Below are 19,688 nucleotides of genomic sequence, written 5' to 3'. Positions count from 1 at the left end.
TCACTAAATCATTACTCCCAAATAAAATATCGTACTTAATCCACACTAAGCTCAAGAGTCAAGGTGTCCCTAGATAGTTTTGAATCTACTTTTGAGAAAACTTTTAAAATTAGGACAATTTTTTTTTTTTTTTTTTTGTAAATTATTGTCGTCTAATGATTTTATATCTTGAATTAAATAATTTAAACAGAATTAGGTGCTTAATTATAGAGTATTGCTTCATCTATGTGATTTTTTTATTTTTCTTTCTCTTTCTCCTTTCGAAGCCCCTACATCTTGCACAATGAATTCTTTTAATCTTACAATCGGTAATCCTTTTTTTATTATTATTATCATATATATATATATATATATATATATATAAAAGCCGAATCACTCTCAGAAATGTCTTAATATTGCGATGTGTGACATGAATCATTTTTATTTTAATGCTAAACCGGTTTTTTAAGACATAATTTGTGAAAAAAAATTGGTTCATTAAATTAGCGTAATTAATGGTGTTTAATTATATTTGAAGAGAAGAAAGAATATTAGTTTAGATTTAGTATTATTTTGTAATTGTTTTTAATATTTAATTTATGTTTTTAGAGTCCATATTTAATAATGGGCTTTGCCCAAAAGTTAGTCACATTAGGGTTAGGGTTTAGTATTTATTCTATTTAAGTGTAAGTTTCCATTGTATTTGGGGGGACGATAAAAGGTTAGGGATAGTTTATTTTGTTCTTTGAGAGTTATGGTTACTTTTTTATGTGATGAGATGCCAAATTTATCCAATTGGTGAAACACCAATCTTTTATCATATTGTTCACTTTCCGTCAGTAGGAGAATGCAAAATAGTAATTTTCTTCTTAGTAGGAGAATGCAAAATAGGAATTTTCTTCTTACTTTCAAAAGAAATGTAAACAATTGTCTTCTTCATCCCTAGTCCAAGCATGGAGTTTCCAAAGTCATAAAATGGGATTCAGTCTTCCCAGAAAAGAATATGATGCAGAAAATCAGAACACGACCATTTGTTAAACAGCTTCACATATATTAGGATTTAGGAATAAGCAAACAACAACAGCTCCAGGAATAGTGGGAGGAGATCCTCGTACAGATGGGAAAACATATTATCACATTATTACAACAGATTGAAAATTTCATATTCTGAAACCTTCCAGTTTTATTGTGAATATTCTAATTCTACCCTGTTTGCCTAAGCACAGGGCAGTTTGAAGCCGCCTCCTCGGCAGAGCCATCCAAGCTAGCACCTTTCAGAAGACCTCCGAGCAACTGACCACGGTCGAAGAAGAACTCCACCTTCACCACTCTCATCTCCTCGTCCACCTGTTTTGTTGTGCAAAAAACCCAACAATTACAGTAAATAGGACAAATACAAACACAGAAAAACACAGACATCTCAAAAATATATGGGGTATGGCCTTGGAAAGATATTGTTGAAGGGTAGGTAACCTCAAAAATGGCCATTCCATAGAGTTCAACCCTTTCTCCAGTAGGGGCATGGCCTTTGAAAGGGCCCTCCATGTAACCCCAATGCCTGAATTTGTACACAATCACCGGCGGCCCACTATAAACATGGAGAATCTCCAAGGCAAACCCGCGAGGGAACGTTGTCGTGAAAGTCCGATGAGAAGATTCGTTGGTTTCTCCATCTGGATTGTAGCCCCTGAATTTCTCAGGCAGAGAGGTCTGTAGCAGAGGGTTATAGCCTCCCCCAAGTTTGCCTATTTCTTCCAAATTTAGACCCTTCCTTCCTGCATGCATAATTACAGTAAATTAAAACGCGCGCGCTAAGAACACAAGCATGGAAGCTACGAAATCTAGATAATTAATTAAAGCACCATTTAAGCCGAAAGTAAACTTCTTGGGATCAATGGTTTTGAAGTCATCAAAGTTGGTCTTATGGAAAAATTCCATTTCCCATGTCTTTACAAGCCTCTGCACCTTATCTTCAAGCGACCCAGCAGGCCAAATCTTCATCCAAAAAGCATCAACAGTAGTTAGAGATCAAAAAACTTATATGGCTAGTGACACAAGTACAACACACACTGAGACAAAAGAAATTAAGTAGGAATTGAAAAGGGAGACACCTTAGTTCTGCCTTCTTCAAAGAGCTTGTTGACAACACTATAGTCAGGGACACCAAACCTCCATTTGGTGTTCTTGACTTCTTCTTCGCTCAAGTAATGCCGATACTTGTCTTGCTCAGGAGCGTTTGAAGATGCCATCTCCTCACTTATAACAACAATAATTATTAATTTGCTTCAATTTTCATGGCATAGGATAGGAGAGTCTAGTATATAGAGAGCCTCTCAATTATTTACCAATTGAGAGTTGCTACAACACATTCTCCTCACCATCTCTTCACCATCTTCCTTTTTTCAACATCTTGACTTTTCCAAAATAAAAAATACAAGAGAGAGGAGATGGTAACGAGAAGGTGAGGAGAATGAAAAAGAGCATTTCTCTTAAATTTTAGTGGGACGCGTCGCATCACTTGTTGTAGGCCATTGGATGAGATTGGATGGCCAAGATTAACAATATGAGAGTCTCATATTTTCACATAATTTGAGGAGATCCGAATCCAAGAAAATGAGCATCAAGTTTCCGATCTACGGTTTCTTGCAGAACAGTAATTCTAGTGGAGTACACGAAATTTAGTGGGGATTTCATCCAAATATAGGAGTGCTTTAAGATTGGGCAAATGCATTATTAGCGTATGAAAAAGTCTTTTGCTACAAATTATGGGATTTGCACGTTGAGTAATGCAATAAGCACTCTCATTCTTATTTCATTTTTTCTAACTTAGCTTTTAAAATTATTATTAAATTTGATATATATTATTATTGAATTTTGATTAAATAAAAATTATAGAAGTCAAGGAGTGTGAGAGTAATAGTGTGTGTAACATTACTCATGAAGTTAATAGTTTTGAGCCCACTAACTCTTTGAGTGAGTCTAATTTTTTTATTTTTTTTATTTTTTATAATTTATTTTTTTATTTTATTTTTTAAAAAAAATGTAATTAAATTGATAGGAATGATGAACTTTACATGTCAAATTTTCAACTCCCAAAAACTTGGAATTTGATGAATGGAAATTGTCTTCTTCCAAAACTTGTGTTTCTACTTTTCTACTAAAAATATAGAAACATGTCGATGAGACTTTTGAAAGCGATTAGAAAAAACTGTTAATCGCGTAGGCGGTTATTGTTAGTGGTTTTAGGTTTTGAAAAAACCGCTAACCTCATTTATATATATATACGCACACACACATGAAACGAAGTCGTTTTTGTGTTTAAATATATAAAAATTTAGAAATGATGTCATATGTAGTAAGGTATTCTCATATTACCATAAAAATGACATTGTTTTTAACAATTATTAGGATTATTAACTGCGAACAGCTGGTTAACAGCATAGGCGGTTAGGGGAGACGGTTAGGAAATTTTACTAACTGTCTAAGCGGTTAGTAATTTTAGCCAATAATGACTAACCGTAATCGCCTTTTCACCCATACGTTTTGTTGTTACCAATTTTGATCACTTATCATCACCTTGCTATTGTTTTTAGTACATAATTAATTAAATCGCAGATATAATCGCATATCTTAAAAGAAAAATATAATAAATTAGCCATATTATCTATGTTGTGCAAAAAAACGATCACAATTACGGCTATGTAAAGCAAGAATAATCACATACAAAATAATACCAAAATTTAAGTGGTTCCCTCAATGTGAGGTATGTTCGAGGGCGAAGACGATCATGAAAAAATTTACTATGAAAGATGGAGTACAAAAATATAGTAAAGAGAAAATCACTCCGACCTAAAACTTCAATACACCAAAACCTCACTATCATACAATAGAGATTAAAGAGAATACCAAAGATAAGAATACAAATTCTTCTTCCTTTTTGATGGGATACAATGACAATTGATCTCTCTATTTTTCTCTTTTTTACGGTAGCACCATTTCTATTTCTCTCTTATTTTGTCCAAGAAGAAAACTGTACCAATCTTTTATTATTTTTTTTTTATTATTATTATTTTTTGTAAGTGTACCAATCTTTTATTACTTGCACTTCAATTCACTATGGCCGAAGGTCTTCCAATTCAAAGTTGGAGAAAAGTCTCGGAAGCACACTAGGAAAGGAATCCAGCAGGGCCACACAATTAATATATTATATTAACAAAACTTGAAATTAAATTTGATTAGCAATTTTACATCTCAAAAAAATTAAAGATGATTTTTTAATATTTAATATTTTAAAATTGAAAAAAAAAATTATTTTATTTAATTTTTTCATTGATCCGCGGACCTCAAATATTAGATGGCACTATTTATTTTAATTTTTTTTTTTTTTTTTGACATGTCTGTACAAGAGAGGGAATGAGATTCAAATTAGTGATCTTCGCTTTATGAAGCGTGGTCCCAACCGATCGGGAGAATAAATTCACATGTTTTAATTGGTAATCATGGAAGAAGATTTTTCTTGATTGTTATCTTGTCTAATTACTTGCCGTGGTGTAATTGGTAAAGTGGCCATTCCATAGAGTTCAACCATCTCCTCTTTCTTGTATTTTTTATTTTTTATTTTTATTTTGAAAAAGTCAAGATGTTGAAAGAAGGAAGATGGTGAGGAGAATGTGTTGTAGCAACTCTCAAAATTTAAATAATAAAATACTATTTAATTTTTAAAAAGAAAATATACATATAAATAATAAAAAACTAAAATAAAATCATAAAAGCTAAGGTGGTAGGCCACCCCTGTTGAACCCAGAGGTGGCTTCGGCCACCTCAAGGGCCAAAAAATTTTAAAATTTTTTGGGATAATTTCATTAAAGAACCTTGAACTTCTACCCAATTTGACAAACCCCTTATAAGCTTTACAATCTCTCAATTTAGTTCCCTGAACTTTCAATTGCAATCAATTTAGACTCATCTTTTAACGACAAACCCTAAAAAAACTAGAATACCCCTAATTTTCGTTTCTTTTTTTAAAATAAAATAAAAAGAAAAAAGATCACGCGGGTCTAGCCGTGACCCAAACGGGTCTGAGCCAGAGACCCACTGTGGGTCTTCAAGGTCTCTGGTGGAGACCCATGCGGGTCTGGCCTGAGACCCGCGTGAGTCTTCGCTAGAGACCCCTAGGTCTCAGGCTAGGTCTCTATTTGTTTTAAAAAAAAAAAAAAAAAAAAAAAAATTGAAAGTAAGGATAAATTTGAAATTTTATTAAGTATAAACATCATTATCTCACTTTTAACGTCTTCAATTTGACGAAAGGGTCTAAATTGATTACAATTGAGAGATTTTGAAGTTTAGGAGGATTTGTCAAATCGTTAGGTAGAAGTTCAGAAGTCTTTAGTAAAAGTATCCCGAATTTTTTTTTATTTGGACCTTAGGGGTGAGTCACCTCCCAAGGGGCCCTTAGGGGTGGTTCAACCACCCACAAGGTCCAAATTCGGCCACCCCCAAATGGCCCCTTGGGGGTGACTTCGAAGCGGTCTAAGGCCCCCCATCGGTTCTTGGGATGGCTCAGCCACCTCCAAGGTCCAAATCTTAAACGTTAAAAGCACGTGTTTAAGGGACCCCATGTGGCAATTTTAGAGAGGGGTTGGAGAAAATTTTGTCCAACTCAATTTGGAGAAAATTTATGATGAATTTTTATTGTGCGGTTGGTCAGCAAAGACACCAACTACAATTGAACGCACCAATGTGCCTCTATCCTACTACATTGGAATTCTTGCGTTTAATATATCATCCTAATTCTCCAGAACATATCTCAAGAGAAAATGCTAGTACTAAATTTTTTTAATTAAGAAAAATAAACCAATCAATATAAAACTTATTCAATGATAGTATTTTTCTTAATTAATTATTTTGATCATCTTCAATAAATAAGATTTACATTAGTTTAATACTTATCTTTTAGCAAAAATTTGGCACCACAGCAATTTTTATATAATTTTTTTCGTCTAACTAAAAATGGAAAATAAAAGTTTATTCATTTAATTAAAATTAATTCAGCTTTACTAGACTAAGATGAGTAGGGATGTTGTCGCTAATATCCAATCCGGCAAAAGGGAGAATGCTAGATTGCTAGGTGACTTAACAGCCGCTGGCCAATTTGGCCTCACAAAAGGTTAATCGATATAACTAATGGACAGCAAAATCGGTTAAAGTATAGATTTGAAAAGAAGAGTAAAGATGAAAAGGACAATAACAATAGGAAATGGAAATGGCAAATAGTCAAATATATTGAATGAAACTATAGATTATGATTAAAAGAAAGGAACCATCAGAGGCCATAGTTTATCCTCACCAATGAGTATAGGTCCGCATCATGGTTTGGTCTTCCGAAGAAAACCCCATCATTTGGATCCCTTCTTTTTTCTGGGTTCTAAATCATAAAGCTAGAGCGAAATACGTGACAAATACTGAAAAATAATAATAATACTAGCTACTAATCATATACTGAAAAGAAAAACAATGAGGATTAATTTTATAAAAAATAAAATAAAAGTCGAAAAAAGTAATGCAAGAGAAAGAGAAAAAGAAAAGAAAAATAAATTGAGAAAAGAGAGAAGCTCAGAGATATATGGGTAAGAGAAATTTATCAGCACATATTGATTGTAAAAATCATCAGAGTGGTGCATGACTATCTCAATTGCTCATCACTGCTGCCCACAAACAATACAAGTTTAGTGCCTATACAAACCCTAAGTCTAAGAAACACAGAGACAGAAGAGAGAGAGAGAGAGAGAGAAGAGAGAGGCTGCGAAGTTAGAAAGGCTTGCCCTAATCTATATATAGGGAAGATATGCCAGAGAGACGCAAAGCGCAAAGCCCTAATTCTCCTTTGATGTGCAATGACTTTTTAGCCCTCTTCTTTGTGTGCTAATTCTCCTTCTTACCCTTTCTTTGCTGTTTTTTTTTTTTTTTCGTTTTCTAGTTTTGATTCTCATCCGTCTTGCATGGAATTACTTAACCTCAAATTATTCTTTTTTTTAAAAAAAAAAAGAAAAGAAAAAGAAAGATCAAATACCTCTTCTTCCTGTTTTTTTTTTTTTTTTTTTCTCATTTTAGGCCAAGCATGATGGGCCATTGATGGCCGACCTGACCAAAATTTGCTCACTCTTGTTTCCAAAATTTTTGAAGGTTTTTCAATTCAAAGCTTGCAGTGTGCGGACATGATATTGAAAAGAAAACAAGGAGTTATATATGGGAAATAGGAAATGAGAGGCTCCCCCAGTTGGAGGAGAGCCGCTCCCCGCTCCCGTTAATATAAAGTGACGCACTTTATATTCGAATAATTTTATTTTGCTGAATTAATATCAACAATTCATTGTTAGAGTTGAGTCGAAACAGTAAGATGGGTTTGATTGACCCTCGTATGGTAAAGATTACTTGCATTGCATGCTCACTTAGGCAGCGTTATTTCCCGGCCTATTGATCCACCATTCCCCTATCATTCTCTAATTAAAAGGAAATCCTGTGCATAAACTCACTTTTCACCCCCTTGATGTGTTTGCCTCCATAAAAGCCACCAGCTTTTCAGCTAAAAATTTTGAGTTTTTACTCTTGTGTATTTACATGACAAACATTATCTGCCCGTTCTACTTCGAGATACCGAGGCTCTGGGTTGGGGATGCTGTCTTTTCCCATTGGACAAACCACTGTCACTAACACTACCTTCAACAAGATTATCGTGAACTTCTGAAAATTCCCCCGTCCATGAATTCATGGGGATAACATAACTATCATCCCTGCTGCTCCTCCTCTGCTCCTCATAGCGTTTCACATTTTCAGATATCTTGTGGAAGGTTTTATTTATCTTTGCAATTCCCCTTTCCACTGGTTCTACAACATGTGATACTGTATACTTCATGTCGTCAACAATCTGAAATAACAAATGAACAAGTTCAGCAAAACAGAAACACAGAGAAAAAAAAAATGAAAAGGTTGATGATATCTTACAATTTCGCCACTTCCAAGGACCACGTCACGAACACTCTGAGGAAAATTCAAGCGCTTTTCTCTCTCATCATGCCGAGCCAGGCGTACTCTAGTTGATCTTTCGCAGTCACGAACCTCGTCTGGATCAGGGGGAGATCCTAATGATGCATAGTCAGCCATCACAGATACATTACGAACACATCGTTCTCCGCGTTTGTAAGGTACTGCTGGGAAGACATACAGGTGCACCACGGCAGCAATACCCATCTATTTTGCAAGCATAAAGTCAGAAGCCTTGCAAGTATTGATCCTTTTAACTTCCCAGATGATAAAATGAAAGGTTCTATGCAATGAAAAAGAAGCATAGAATGGCATGATACTGTGAAGAATAACCTCATGCGACATAGTTTACTTGGTAAACAAAGATCGGCTTGCAAAACAGATTTGTTCAGCATTGAGAAGCCCCAAATGGAATTTGAGGCATAGTCGGTGCTTATGCAACACTGTAATCCAAGCGGCATACCATGAAATCTTTTAGGGGCTCTAAATCAAGTGCTTTATTGTCGGGAAGAAAGAAAGAAAAAAGATATTTCTAACAATAAATATGCAAAAAGAGAACAAAAAAATTAGGACAAAGAGTAGAGCAAGCACACCACTTTCGAACAACAATATCTCAGTACTAACATCCAACATCCTGGATTCCCCAATCCCATATCTCCTATTTATTATACAAATATTGCAGAAAAGCACCCCCAATAGGCATCACAATGGTACAAAATCCACGGAATTTTTTTTTACAAGTCAAATTAACCAAAATGTATTAAAACCTATCACCTAACTAAAAGATGTTCAACAAAAGCCAAAACTTTTTGCATTCATGTTACGGCTTCAAATGCATGCAATTTTAAGCTCCAACTGTGTGTGAGAGAGAGAGAGAGAGAGAGAGAGAGAGATCTAAAAGAATCTTTGTAAAATCCAAAAGTGATAATTATTAAAAAAATAAAAAATAAGAAGTTCTCAAGTCAAAACAAGTTTGAAAGTGATGTGGGATCTGTCATGATCAAGTGACTCAGAATGAGACTGTTACACAGAATCTTATCTCAACCTTAAATTGGGTTGGTGATTTGGAGTGTGATTGAAATTTTATTTGAACTTCCATTCAATATTTATTACGTTTGAGATACCATCTTAAGTCATTTTTATTCATATTTTTTTGACAAGTAATTGAAACCATGACATAAGCTTCTAACAATTATCCAAAACATCACCCCAGACCGGTCAACAAATTTAATCTCCTTCAATACTATGATATGTGCCTGTGTAATAACCCCATCTAAAGCCTCTCTCAACTAATCTACAAAAATCTTAGCCCAGTTTTCAAGAGCTTCTTCAATACTATAAAACCCATCATGCAAGCATCTTGATAACCAAATGAAAGGAATATACAACAATAATAACAGGTTTTTTTCGTTCCTTTGCTTATATAATGTAAATTTTATCACTTGCTGTACAAAATATCAACTTGGCAAAATCCATATAATTTTTACCTACGTTTTCTCCGATTCATTAGTAACATATCTGGCCTTCATGTGCAAATTAGCCACAACAATTGCTGCTTATTTTCAAAGAAATATCCTCTTCGTACAAAAACCTTTTTATAAGCAGCATTAAATGCATATAGGAAATAAAAAATAATCATAATGCATATTTCCATTACATACCTCTATACAGATGATGTAGTCTTGTATACGTGTTTTCAGCTCCTGAGCCAAAGATCCTTTAAAGGCTCCCATGGCGAAAAGAAATGCAACAGCAACACCTTGCCACCATGTCAGGAATACTATCGATTTGAAAGTCAGAAACTTTGCCAGTGGTTTAATCGGTTGTAATTTATCTTTAATAACAGTGTAGAATTGTACAAGGCAATATAAAGCCCATGTCTGACTAAAATTAAGAACAACTGCCAAGTATGGATAGCTGCAAGAAAAAGAGACATTCAGATTATAGCAAAAATAACAATAGAAATAATTACTAAAACACAAGAAAATGTATTTTTCAGCAATAGGTTTAGTAATCCCAAGCAGGCACAAAATTTGTCCTTTGTGTGTGCGTGCGCCCAAGCACACATGAGCATTATGTAATGAATGTACAAGCTGATTAGGAAACATGAAAGGTAAATAAGGATGTCTTACCCATATCTCCACTCAAACTTCCCTTCCCCATAAACCCCAAAAGTTTCTAGAATCATTGCTAGCAATGCACAGATCATCTTCAATATCATCTGGAAATAAAGTTTCAGTAAGCACCAAACAGAGGCTGCAAAATGAAAAATAAAAAGAACGCAATAATCTTCAATCAAAAAAGGAGCACATACATATTGAACTATGCCAATTTTCACGGCATTATAGAACTCAGGACCAAGGTACCAATCTCTTAGGATCCAATTTAATGGAAAAGGATGTTCTACAACTCCATAACTGTATGCATCTTTCAAAAGAGGTGTGCTGGGGTCCATTAGGCTCTGACTTTCCATAAACTCGATTGTACTTTCCTCACCACCTACAGGCAGCAATATTTTTGTCAAGAAACAGTAGAGAAAATAATACCAAAATTCGGTAGACAATACTTTTACATAAATTTAAGGAATTTCATAATCAAATTATACAATCTACCAATTACCTAAGCACCACACAAGCATGCATGCGAACATGCAATATTATTTACAAAAGAAAATAAAAAGGGAAAGGAAAAAGAATAAGAAAACAAAAGCCAATTTGTTAAAGACTTATTGATTGTGTCATCCAATATAACAAACTTAAGAGACAATCACTGCCACTAATCAAAAAGTACATATGCACAATCCTCTAACATACCTAAGCAGGCTATCAGGTATCTCTCGAAGCAATACAAAGCAAAAGCCTCATAGCAGTCACGAATTACTTCACAGTTGAATGCAGCACCTGAATTCAAAAGTGACAAAAACTGCACCCAAACAATTAGTCCACTAGAATTACTAAAACTACACAGCCATACAGGCCGAATTTCTTACATGGTGCAGGCAAGCAGATGCCAAAATACTCATGAGTAGTAGGCTCTGTGAACATGTGAATAGTCAAGGTTGTTAAATTTTGTATCATATTCAAGAATCTATTGCTATATTACTCAAATGTTGTAGCATTTCATGTCAAATATTGTTCATGAGACCTAATTTTCTAATGTGTCAAAGTTTTATGCAAAAAGAGATACAGATGTCGCAGAAAGCAATTTAACATAAAGCTCCATAAGCGTCCAGATATTTCACTTTGTTTTTTTAACCTACAAATGACCTCAATTCCACCTCACCCACCCCTTGAGTCAAAGCAAAGTGACAAAGTCCCCAAATTTTTTGCAGTTAAATGCAACATTCAAACCCAAAAGTGAAAAAATCTGAAGTGCAAAACATTTCCACAATGTAAAATTAGTTCACGAAAAATTATAAGTGCTAGCTACATATTCTATTAGCTGAATTTTTTCTAAGGAAGTGTCAACAAGCAGATCACAGATTTTATGTTTGTCACAAACTACAGCCTCCTAATTATATATATACATGTTATGAATAAGCAATGGCGTGTGATTTTATCAATCACTCTACATAGCCACAATTAATCATTTCTTGATAAAACAACATTACGCCTGAATACATTCATTTTTTTAGTCCAAGGAAAATGATGTAATGACATTCTGGTAAATTTTTGAACCATATGACAAGGTAAGGGTGACCTATTAATGCAAGAAGCGCAGGATGAACACTTTTTTTGCTGCATCCCAGGAAGCATTATAACCATTCAAATAATATTGGAAATATATGAAAAACTAAGAGACCCTCGAAAAAAAATTAATGACAAACAGTAAAACAAAATGACAGGGAAATAAACATAAGAAGTAGCATCTGTCTTTACCGATTCTAGAGCATAAACAGGAACCATAAGAATGAGACCAATTAGAAACTTCTGCTCCTGAAATTGACAAAAATTACAGCTATCAACCTTGGATGATCATGTTAAAGGAAAACAAGAATAATAGTAATATTATGAGGAGCTAGCCAGGTCACAAAGATGATACAAGGTAATTTGTATAGATAGAAAGAAAATGGCAAGAGTAGTATGGTACAGGGGGCTAAATGAATACAGATCAAAGCAACAAAAGAATAAATAAATAAAAATAAAAAAAAATTGCAAACTAAGAGACAACCTCTGGCTGATTATAAGCAGCTAAGTGCTCGAAGATAAGATACATGGAGAGCACAAGAGCAACAGCTACGAATATGCTTGCGCTGAAGATTGGCCAGCTGAAGAATGTTGCTGACTCAGCATCCAGGTTAAGCGACCACATTTTCCCTGATCTGCTCGAGGACTCAACCAAAGTAAGGAAAAAGAATAATGAATGGAAAACCCCTCTCCATCCCATTGAGTAGAACTATGAAACAAATTCCACTTGACGTGCCGATATACACAGCATGGTTGAGATATTTTACTTGAAACTTCAACTTATGTGCCAAAATGCTTTGTCAGCCCTTTTTCTTGCATTACTTTTTTTTTTTTTTTTTTTTATGTTTCTTTGTGCCAACTGTGAGGAAACCCCTCCTTTACACAAGATATGATATAAAAACAGACGAAAGCCAGATCAGATGTGAACTTTTGCTTCTAATAGTGAAAAGAAGCATCAAAGGTCAGGATCCTGAAGCCTGCATTGAAACAAGGACCAATTAATCAAAATAATTGCTTTTTTTATAAGTTAATTAATCAAAATAATTGTAGAATAAACCACCAGAAAACTGTAGAAGATCATGTCAATCCATTAGGTAATGGAAACAGAAAATCATGATAGTTCAAACAGTACATTAGCAGAATACTTGATTAGGAGAAATCTAGTATGCATGAAGTAGAAAGAAGGTACTAGCTTCAAAATATATATGTTTTGATCAGTTTCACAAATATCCCAAATTTTGAAGCACAATCAAACTCCAAATGTAGATGTCCATAACTGACAAATAAATACAGCAGTATTTTTTCCAGGAATAAGGACAGTACTAGCTTTAATAAAATAGGTGAATTAGAAGGAAGATGCAAGCTACCTATATAAGCACAGCTCAATTCTCAACTAATCCAGATGTCAATAACTGACAATTTCTAACCAATACATACATCAATCCATTTAATTTCTACAGTTATTTCCAAAAGGTAAGAGAAGCAAACAGCTTGAACTTTGAATTAAGGCTAGAGTCTGAAGGCCAATTGACACCTCGTAAAGGATGTTGCAGAGAATGTGGGTGTAAGCTCAAGACTTCACGGCATGTGTATAACGTACTAATCAGAAAAACAAAAAACGTAAGAGTGGAAGGATCCAAAACTTAGCCTTTTAAGGTCCAGATTCCTTAATGCTTTAGCCATTATCAATAACAACAGTACATAAACAACAAAAATGGTAAATCTTATGAAATGTAAAACCCATTAAGACATCCACAAATCAGCAATATCATATATACATAATGGATAAAGCAATATATACAACTTTGACGTAATAAAGGCAGACCAAGTAAAGATATTATCTTGAATCTCATGCAACTGGAGAATTTAAAAATATCATATAGAATGTTCCACTTCGTCTCAGAGCACATATTCTCCTAACTTCACTCAAACTACAAGAAGTATTCTACTGTGATACAGCAAAGCATCTCGATCAAAGTACTTGAACTTAAGGCTTGTGATATTTTTTCCCAACGGGATGACCCATAAAGTCACAATTACAGGATTCATAATTTCCTAACCAAAAATTAGATGTTGAAATTACTGAATGGAAATTTAACATTAATATCTCAATTACATGTCCTTACAGGAACTTTTATTTTTGAGTCAATTAAAGAAAAATTGTCAGAGATTAGTACGCAACAATTTTCATCTCTTAATAAGCCTCCAAAAATGACCGAAGTGTGTGCTGTATTGTTAGGCTAATCATCAAAGTTCAGTAATTACATTCCAAAAGAGAGAGAGAGAGAGAGAGAGAGAACCCAAATACATCAAAACTAAGAAAATAACCAATAAGAAAAAGTCGTGACTGTTTGGTTGCTGAGAAGAAAAATTGGGCATTAACTCCTGGAGTTTTAAACTTTTGGAACAAAATCAAGCTGATACACTTAGCTTTAGCTAGCTTAGTTGACTTTAGTTTCTTCGTCATTTTTTCCCCTTCCTTTTTGCTGAAAACTACAACGTAATAAATCATGAAATTCAACACTTCGAGTTCAATTTATTCTCATCTATTTTCTCAGCAGCCAAACAAGCGAGTTAGGAAAGTTCTTCCCGAGCAACAAATCCGCGGTTCTCAAAGAACCTTAGTTCATCCATCTAATTAAATAAACGCTACATTCTCCAAAACAACTCGAAATTCCATAAGCAAAATCCTTTTTTTAAAAAAAAAAAAATTCCAACCCTAGAACATCATTCACACAGCAAAGAATGACCCTACGCGCTCGAATTGGAACCAAATCAGGGGGAAAAAAAATATATCATGCTTCTTTAGAAAACTTTACAAGACGAAATCCAAGATTGGGTTAAGGCTCGAACCTGTGCTTGAGAAATTTTCTCGGGAAAATCGCACAGAAGAAAATTTGTGTTTTGCTCTCGTATGAAATTGCAAAGTAAACTGAAATTGCTTCGACAGTTGGGAACACCATATACGAAACTTATTATTCTCATATATTATAAAGAAAATAAGGCTAGCGTCACGGGAGCAGATACCTATCTTTTCTCAGATCCAAAGTTTCGACCGTCGATTATGATAAAAAGCGGGTCTCACGTGAAAGGAGATGTATCTTTTGTGTGGGGTTTATCCAGGTGTTGTTTGATAAGAGGGCTTTGAGCTTTCCGGGTGAGAGGAGCTGTGGGCTTAAGACGACGTTAAATCTTTTTGTTTTATATTGAGATGAGTCGAGGAAAAAGGTTAACTTTTTTCCACGCCAGCTTGTGTACGTGGCAGTATTGAACAAGCTCTGCGTTCCACGTCATTTGCGGATTAGTGGACTTAGGTGTCCTTATCAAATGTTAGATTTACCTGCCAGTCCCAACAACTAGTAAAGACCTACTGGCCAATGCGGGCCAGGGGAGAAATCCAAGTAGGTGCTATGTAAGTGTAGAAAAATATTGAGTTAAGTTTTAAGATTTTGTTTTTTTAAAGGGAAAAATGCTCCAAAGTCCAAACCTTCTTGTGATATGACCTTTTATCAAATTATTGGTTTAAATTTTATGACTTACTTCTTAAGGTTTTAATTGATATCAAATAGAGCATTTTGTTTACCTTCCATTAAATTTCTAATAAAGTTGTCATGCTATATCCAATCAGAAAGAAAATGGGTCCTATTTAATAAAAAATAATTATTATAATGATAAATATAAATTTGAAAAAAAGAAAAAAGAAAAAGGTCAAGTTATGATGAATAAGGAATTTGACTAGGATTTCCATCAATCTACATGGACATGAGTAAGAGAGAGGAATTTTTGGTCTTTTAATATCCCTTGGTAATTGCTCATCATTTTGTTGCAAAATTATCAGTGAGACAGTAAATTATTATTAATATTTTTTTTTTTTGTTGAAGGATGATATGATTGAGTAATACTAAAAAGGAAGGGATAAATATATTATAAGTCATTGGGTCAACGCGCCAAAATTTTTATCTCCCTAAGTTTTTTTTTTCGAAAATTTACTTCTTTAAGTCAATCGAAATACCAATAAAATCTTTACCGTCAAAACTTTTTAACTGTCGTTAAAAACACACTGTCTTGCCAAGTCAACATAGCTTATTTTTTATTAATTTAATTTAAAAATTAAATCTATAAAAAGTTAAATAAAAAAATTTACAGGGGAGGAAGCGTGGCGAGGAAGCAGTCATCTCCGGCAACGTTGAATTTGTTACAGGGGAAGCAACCACACCGACAATTAAATCCTGTTAAACCAACCCCCCTTTGGCTTTGCCTCACTACTAAATTTTATTTTTTTAAAAAAAAAATTTTATAGATTTAATTTTTAAATTAAATTAATAAAAAAAATTAGCTATGCTATCGTGGCAAAACGGTACATTTCAACCAATCTAACGTCAGTTAAAAAATTTTGACGGTGGGAATTTTATTAACATCGATTGATCGAGAGAGTAAATCTTCGAAAAAAAAAAAAACTTGGGGAGATAAAAATTTTGACGCATTGACTCAAAGAATTATAATATATTTACCCAAAAAAGAAGATCTTGATGTAACTCGTAAAATTTTTATTAAATTTTGAGAAATTGTCATGGAACTATCCTTCTTTATGCAATGTCTTTCAATAGTTTTGTCTTTTTGTCAGGGTCTTTTTCTAAGTAATTGGAGAGAAAGAGAGAATGGATAACATCGTTTGAAGTTTGAACCTTGAACATTTCTCTCTATTAATTAAAAAAAAAATAAAGGAAAAATAATACATCGTTTTCCTGATGCATCGCCCTGTCAAGCTGTTTCTACACTCAACAGCACCATGATTATAAGCTTGTTGTTCATAACTCTAGATCTTATCTTCATTTGGAAGAAACCGATCGAAGGATATATATAATATGGGTAGCATTACAGAAGAACAACTGATTCAGAAGGTCATAGATTACGTTGAATTAAGGCCAGCGTCTCCAAAAGGACCAAAACCTGTGTCTCCCAATGATCATCCCCCATGTCTGATCACCTTGCTGCAGGTATATATATCTTCTATATTTCTTTGTCCTTGTCCTTAAATTCATTTGTTTTGTGGGTCTGGTTGTAATTATATAGGAGATACTTGGAACGGCTACAAAGTCTGAGGTTGATGTCCGTGAGAAAATATTGATGTATGTGAGGGATGAGGAACCCACTAATCTGAAGAAATGGTTAGTGATGACACTGAAAATGGATGGTTATGAAGCTTCTCTCTGCAAAACATCATGGGTTTCTAATTTTGGTCGCTCCAAATGTTGCTCCAAAGGTCTCTCTCTCACACAGACACCTATTCTTGAAAACCCATGTATATATAATTCTGTTGTTTATGGGGTTCTCTGTTTCAGTTATGGAATTCACAGGTCATTATGAATATGTTGAAGTGATGGTGAGAGATATTGAAAATGGTGAGAAAGCAACAAGGCTGATTGTAGATATGGACTTCAGGTCCCAGTTTGAAGTGGCAAGGGCTTCAGCAACCTTCAAGGAGCTCACCAACGCCCTTCCCTCGGTCTTTGTTGGGACTGAAGAAAGGCTGAAGGAGATTATCTCTCTGCTTTGCCCGGCAGCAAAACGATCGCTGAGAGAGAGCCGCCTTCACGTTCCTCCCTGGAGAAAAGCCACCTACATGAAGGCCAAGTGGCTTTCCAAAGACTGCAACAAAGTCTCACCCTCAATCCTCCAAGATTAGTGGAGCTTTTTCTTTTTTTTACCCTTCTATATATGTGAATTAATTTTGAGTTTGTTTTGTTGGGGAAGACCTCGATCAGTTTTTACTTTTAGGTCTTTTTCTCTTTGAGTTTGTATGGTTTTTGACGACCATAATCTACAAGTCTTGATGCTCAAGGCTTCTCTTTTCAATTATTTTCTCCATTTTCCTTGTTGCCAAACAGGCGGATTAGGAAAGGTTTAATCTCCACATCAACAAACCTAATATATATGGTTCTCAAAAAAACTAGTCGAAATTCCATACTAATGACCTCGGGAATAAAGATTTTCATATTTCATCATTTTGGTTACATTTAATATTTTTTTAATTAATTTGTTCGATAATAACAAATTAATCCTTCAATTTAACAAACAAAAATGGCCGCTTAAAAATGAATTAAGTAGCTAACTCATGTTTCAATTAATACTAAATTTTCAATACTTATATATCATCACTATATCACCGTCACCACTAGCGTCAATATTGCCACCATGGTCCATCACCACCTTACCAATTCAAATGAAATGAAATATATAATATTTATTTCATAGTCATGATTTAAAATTCAAGTACTTAGCAGTATACATAATGTTAATGTTGGTACGTTTTTTAAAAAAAAATTAAATAATAGGATTTCATCTATACCGTTAGATGTATCAAATACTTTAAATCATGATGTTTCCATTGTCATGATCATTACCAATATCATCAACACAAATAATTGAGATTTTCTTAGACTTATTTTAGCTTTTTTGCTTTTAAAACAATGGAGTTAAGAAAATTTTTATGGATTGAATGGGTAAAAGCCTAGTAAATGGATTGGGTTTGAAGTCCCAATACTGATCTATCAATACATCAAAACAAAAATATATATTAATATCTATAAAAAGTCGCTGGGAAAGCATCCCCTTGCACGGCTGGATGATCATCTCCAGTCATAATTGGCTGCAAAAATCTAATTCAACCATCAATTCACTGGCTACCAAACTGAGCTTTCAATGGCAGAAGTAATGGAAAATGAGTTTTATTTCTATACGAATTTCGTGTCCAGACATTAACTTCTATATTAATTTGTCATGTCTTTTACAAATAAAAGAAATTTATTACTCTTCTGCTTTCATTTTCAAAACCATGGGGATCCCATACCGTACACGCAACATTTTGTAAATATCTGTAAAATAACTCTTGCTGAATCATCTCTATTCAATTATTTATCACCTATTTTAGAAATACATATTAATTTATCATCCATTCTTGCACTTTCAAGGAAAAAGGATCCCCTTAATTTGATGTTCTACCTTAAGCTAATTTGTGGACCATCGCAATGTTGGTGCCTCCCGCGATCGTAATGAAGAACTGATCAAAATGTTTAGTCTTCTTAAAATCATTGAGGAAGAAAACTACTTATTCCCAACGAGTAAAAGCAGAGACACAGTCAATTAGTTAATTAGAATTTGTCTTCATCTTGTAAGTCATGAAAAAGATTATGCAAATCACTGATTACATATGTCAAAAATTACAATACAAATCTCAGGACATTTTAAATGCCGTGCATCTTATTTCAACCGTTAGAGCAATTATCCAAGAATATAGAGTTACTGTATTTGTACTTACTCTTCTTGTTTATATCGCAATTACAAAACAAGTATTTCTAGCTATGAATATTGTCAAAACTAGGCTTCGTAACAAAATTGAGTATGAGTTTTTGACGGAGTATTTGATATTGTACAATAAAAAAGAAATTAGAGTGAAATTGTATGCAAATTCAATTATAAATGATTTTTAAAATCTAAAAGAACGTCAGATTTATTTTTATATGTGGTTGAATTGAAGATTGATAAGGATGGGGTTTGATCTTAAAACAACATTTGTAAGTAGACAGATTCAATGACTAGTTTTCTAAAATGAATGATAAAAAAAAAGAATAGAAGCATATAAAATGGCACTTTTCTTGCAAGTATTACCTCACAAAGCGGAAGAAACTTTGTAGCCGTACAATATAGAAGATAGTAGCCGTCTGTGTGGGTTTGTTGACGTGTTGCTTGATCACTGATGTGATCAGCGCTCCGAGCTGGAGCTACGCGTTTAAGATGATGTTAAATTTTATTTTATTTTATTTTTTTATATTAAACAGAGTTCAGCATATTTATTCCACGCCAGCATGTGTACGTGGCATATTGCATAGGTATCAAACATTTTAATACGATATTAACCTTCAAGCAATAAGTCTTGATCGTTTAACCATTGAAAATACTTCTTTATTAGTTATTAACTGTATC

The 19,688-nt window shown here is 33.9% G+C and overlaps 3 protein-coding genes and 1 non-coding gene across 6 annotated transcripts; 1 reads left to right on the top strand and 3 right to left on the bottom strand.

Annotated features, from left to right (window-relative positions):
• Positions 1–871: 871 nt before the first annotated feature.
• LOC132184816 (pathogen-related protein-like) lies at positions 872–2,397 on the bottom strand. The gene is made up of 4 exons (XM_059598589.1): positions 2,091–2,397; positions 1,842–1,974; positions 1,453–1,754; positions 872–1,326 (listed from the first exon to the last, which is right to left on the bottom strand). Exons 1-4 carry the CDS (start codon positions 2,226–2,228, stop codon positions 1,183–1,185), a joined length of 717 nt encoding a protein of 238 aa, XP_059454572.1. The 5' UTR covers positions 2,229–2,397; the 3' UTR covers positions 872–1,182.
• A 4,190-nt stretch (positions 2,398–6,587) lies between these two features.
• Positions 6,588–6,686, bottom strand: LOC132185979 (small nucleolar RNA Z221/R21b). Its single transcript, XR_009440665.1, has one exon. It is a non-coding gene; the product is annotated as a small nucleolar RNA Z221/R21b (small nucleolar RNA).
• A 788-nt stretch (positions 6,687–7,474) lies between these two features.
• Positions 7,475–14,672, bottom strand: LOC132184576 (protein LAZ1 homolog 1). 3 transcript variants are annotated; one of them, XM_059598261.1, is made up of 10 exons: positions 14,559–14,672; positions 13,240–13,304; positions 12,190–12,682; positions 11,898–11,954; positions 10,833–10,941; positions 10,334–10,518; positions 10,152–10,240; positions 9,681–9,936; positions 7,981–8,226; positions 7,475–7,903 (listed from the first exon to the last, which is right to left on the bottom strand). In XM_059598261.1, the coding sequence occupies exons 3-10, from the start codon at positions 12,403–12,405 to the stop codon at positions 7,607–7,609; spliced, it is 1,455 nt and encodes a 484-aa protein (XP_059454244.1). In that variant the 5' UTR covers positions 12,406–12,682; positions 13,240–13,304; positions 14,559–14,672; the 3' UTR covers positions 7,475–7,606. The 3 variants fall into 3 exon arrangements, with proteins under 3 accessions (XP_059454244.1, XP_059454245.1, XP_059454246.1); XM_059598262.1 differs by lacking the exon at positions 13,240–13,304; XM_059598263.1 differs by lacking the exons at positions 13,240–13,304; positions 14,559–14,672 and adding an exon at positions 13,073–13,205.
• A 1,752-nt stretch (positions 14,673–16,424) lies between these two features.
• On the top strand, positions 16,425–17,561 carry LOC132185623 (uncharacterized). The gene is made up of 3 exons (XM_059599383.1): positions 16,425–16,702; positions 16,779–16,968; positions 17,048–17,561. Exons 1-3 carry the CDS (start codon positions 16,571–16,573, stop codon positions 17,389–17,391), a joined length of 666 nt encoding a protein of 221 aa, XP_059455366.1. The 5' UTR covers positions 16,425–16,570; the 3' UTR covers positions 17,392–17,561.
• The last annotated feature ends 2,127 nt before the right edge of the window (positions 17,562–19,688 follow it).

This window comes from Corylus avellana, chromosome ca6 (assembly GCF_901000735.1).
Source record: "Corylus avellana chromosome ca6, CavTom2PMs-1.0".
Classification (NCBI taxonomy): domain Eukaryota; kingdom Viridiplantae; phylum Streptophyta; class Magnoliopsida; order Fagales; family Betulaceae; genus Corylus; species Corylus avellana.
Note: the sequence above shows the minus strand (reverse complement) of the source record. Positions and strands in the feature narration are given on the sequence as shown.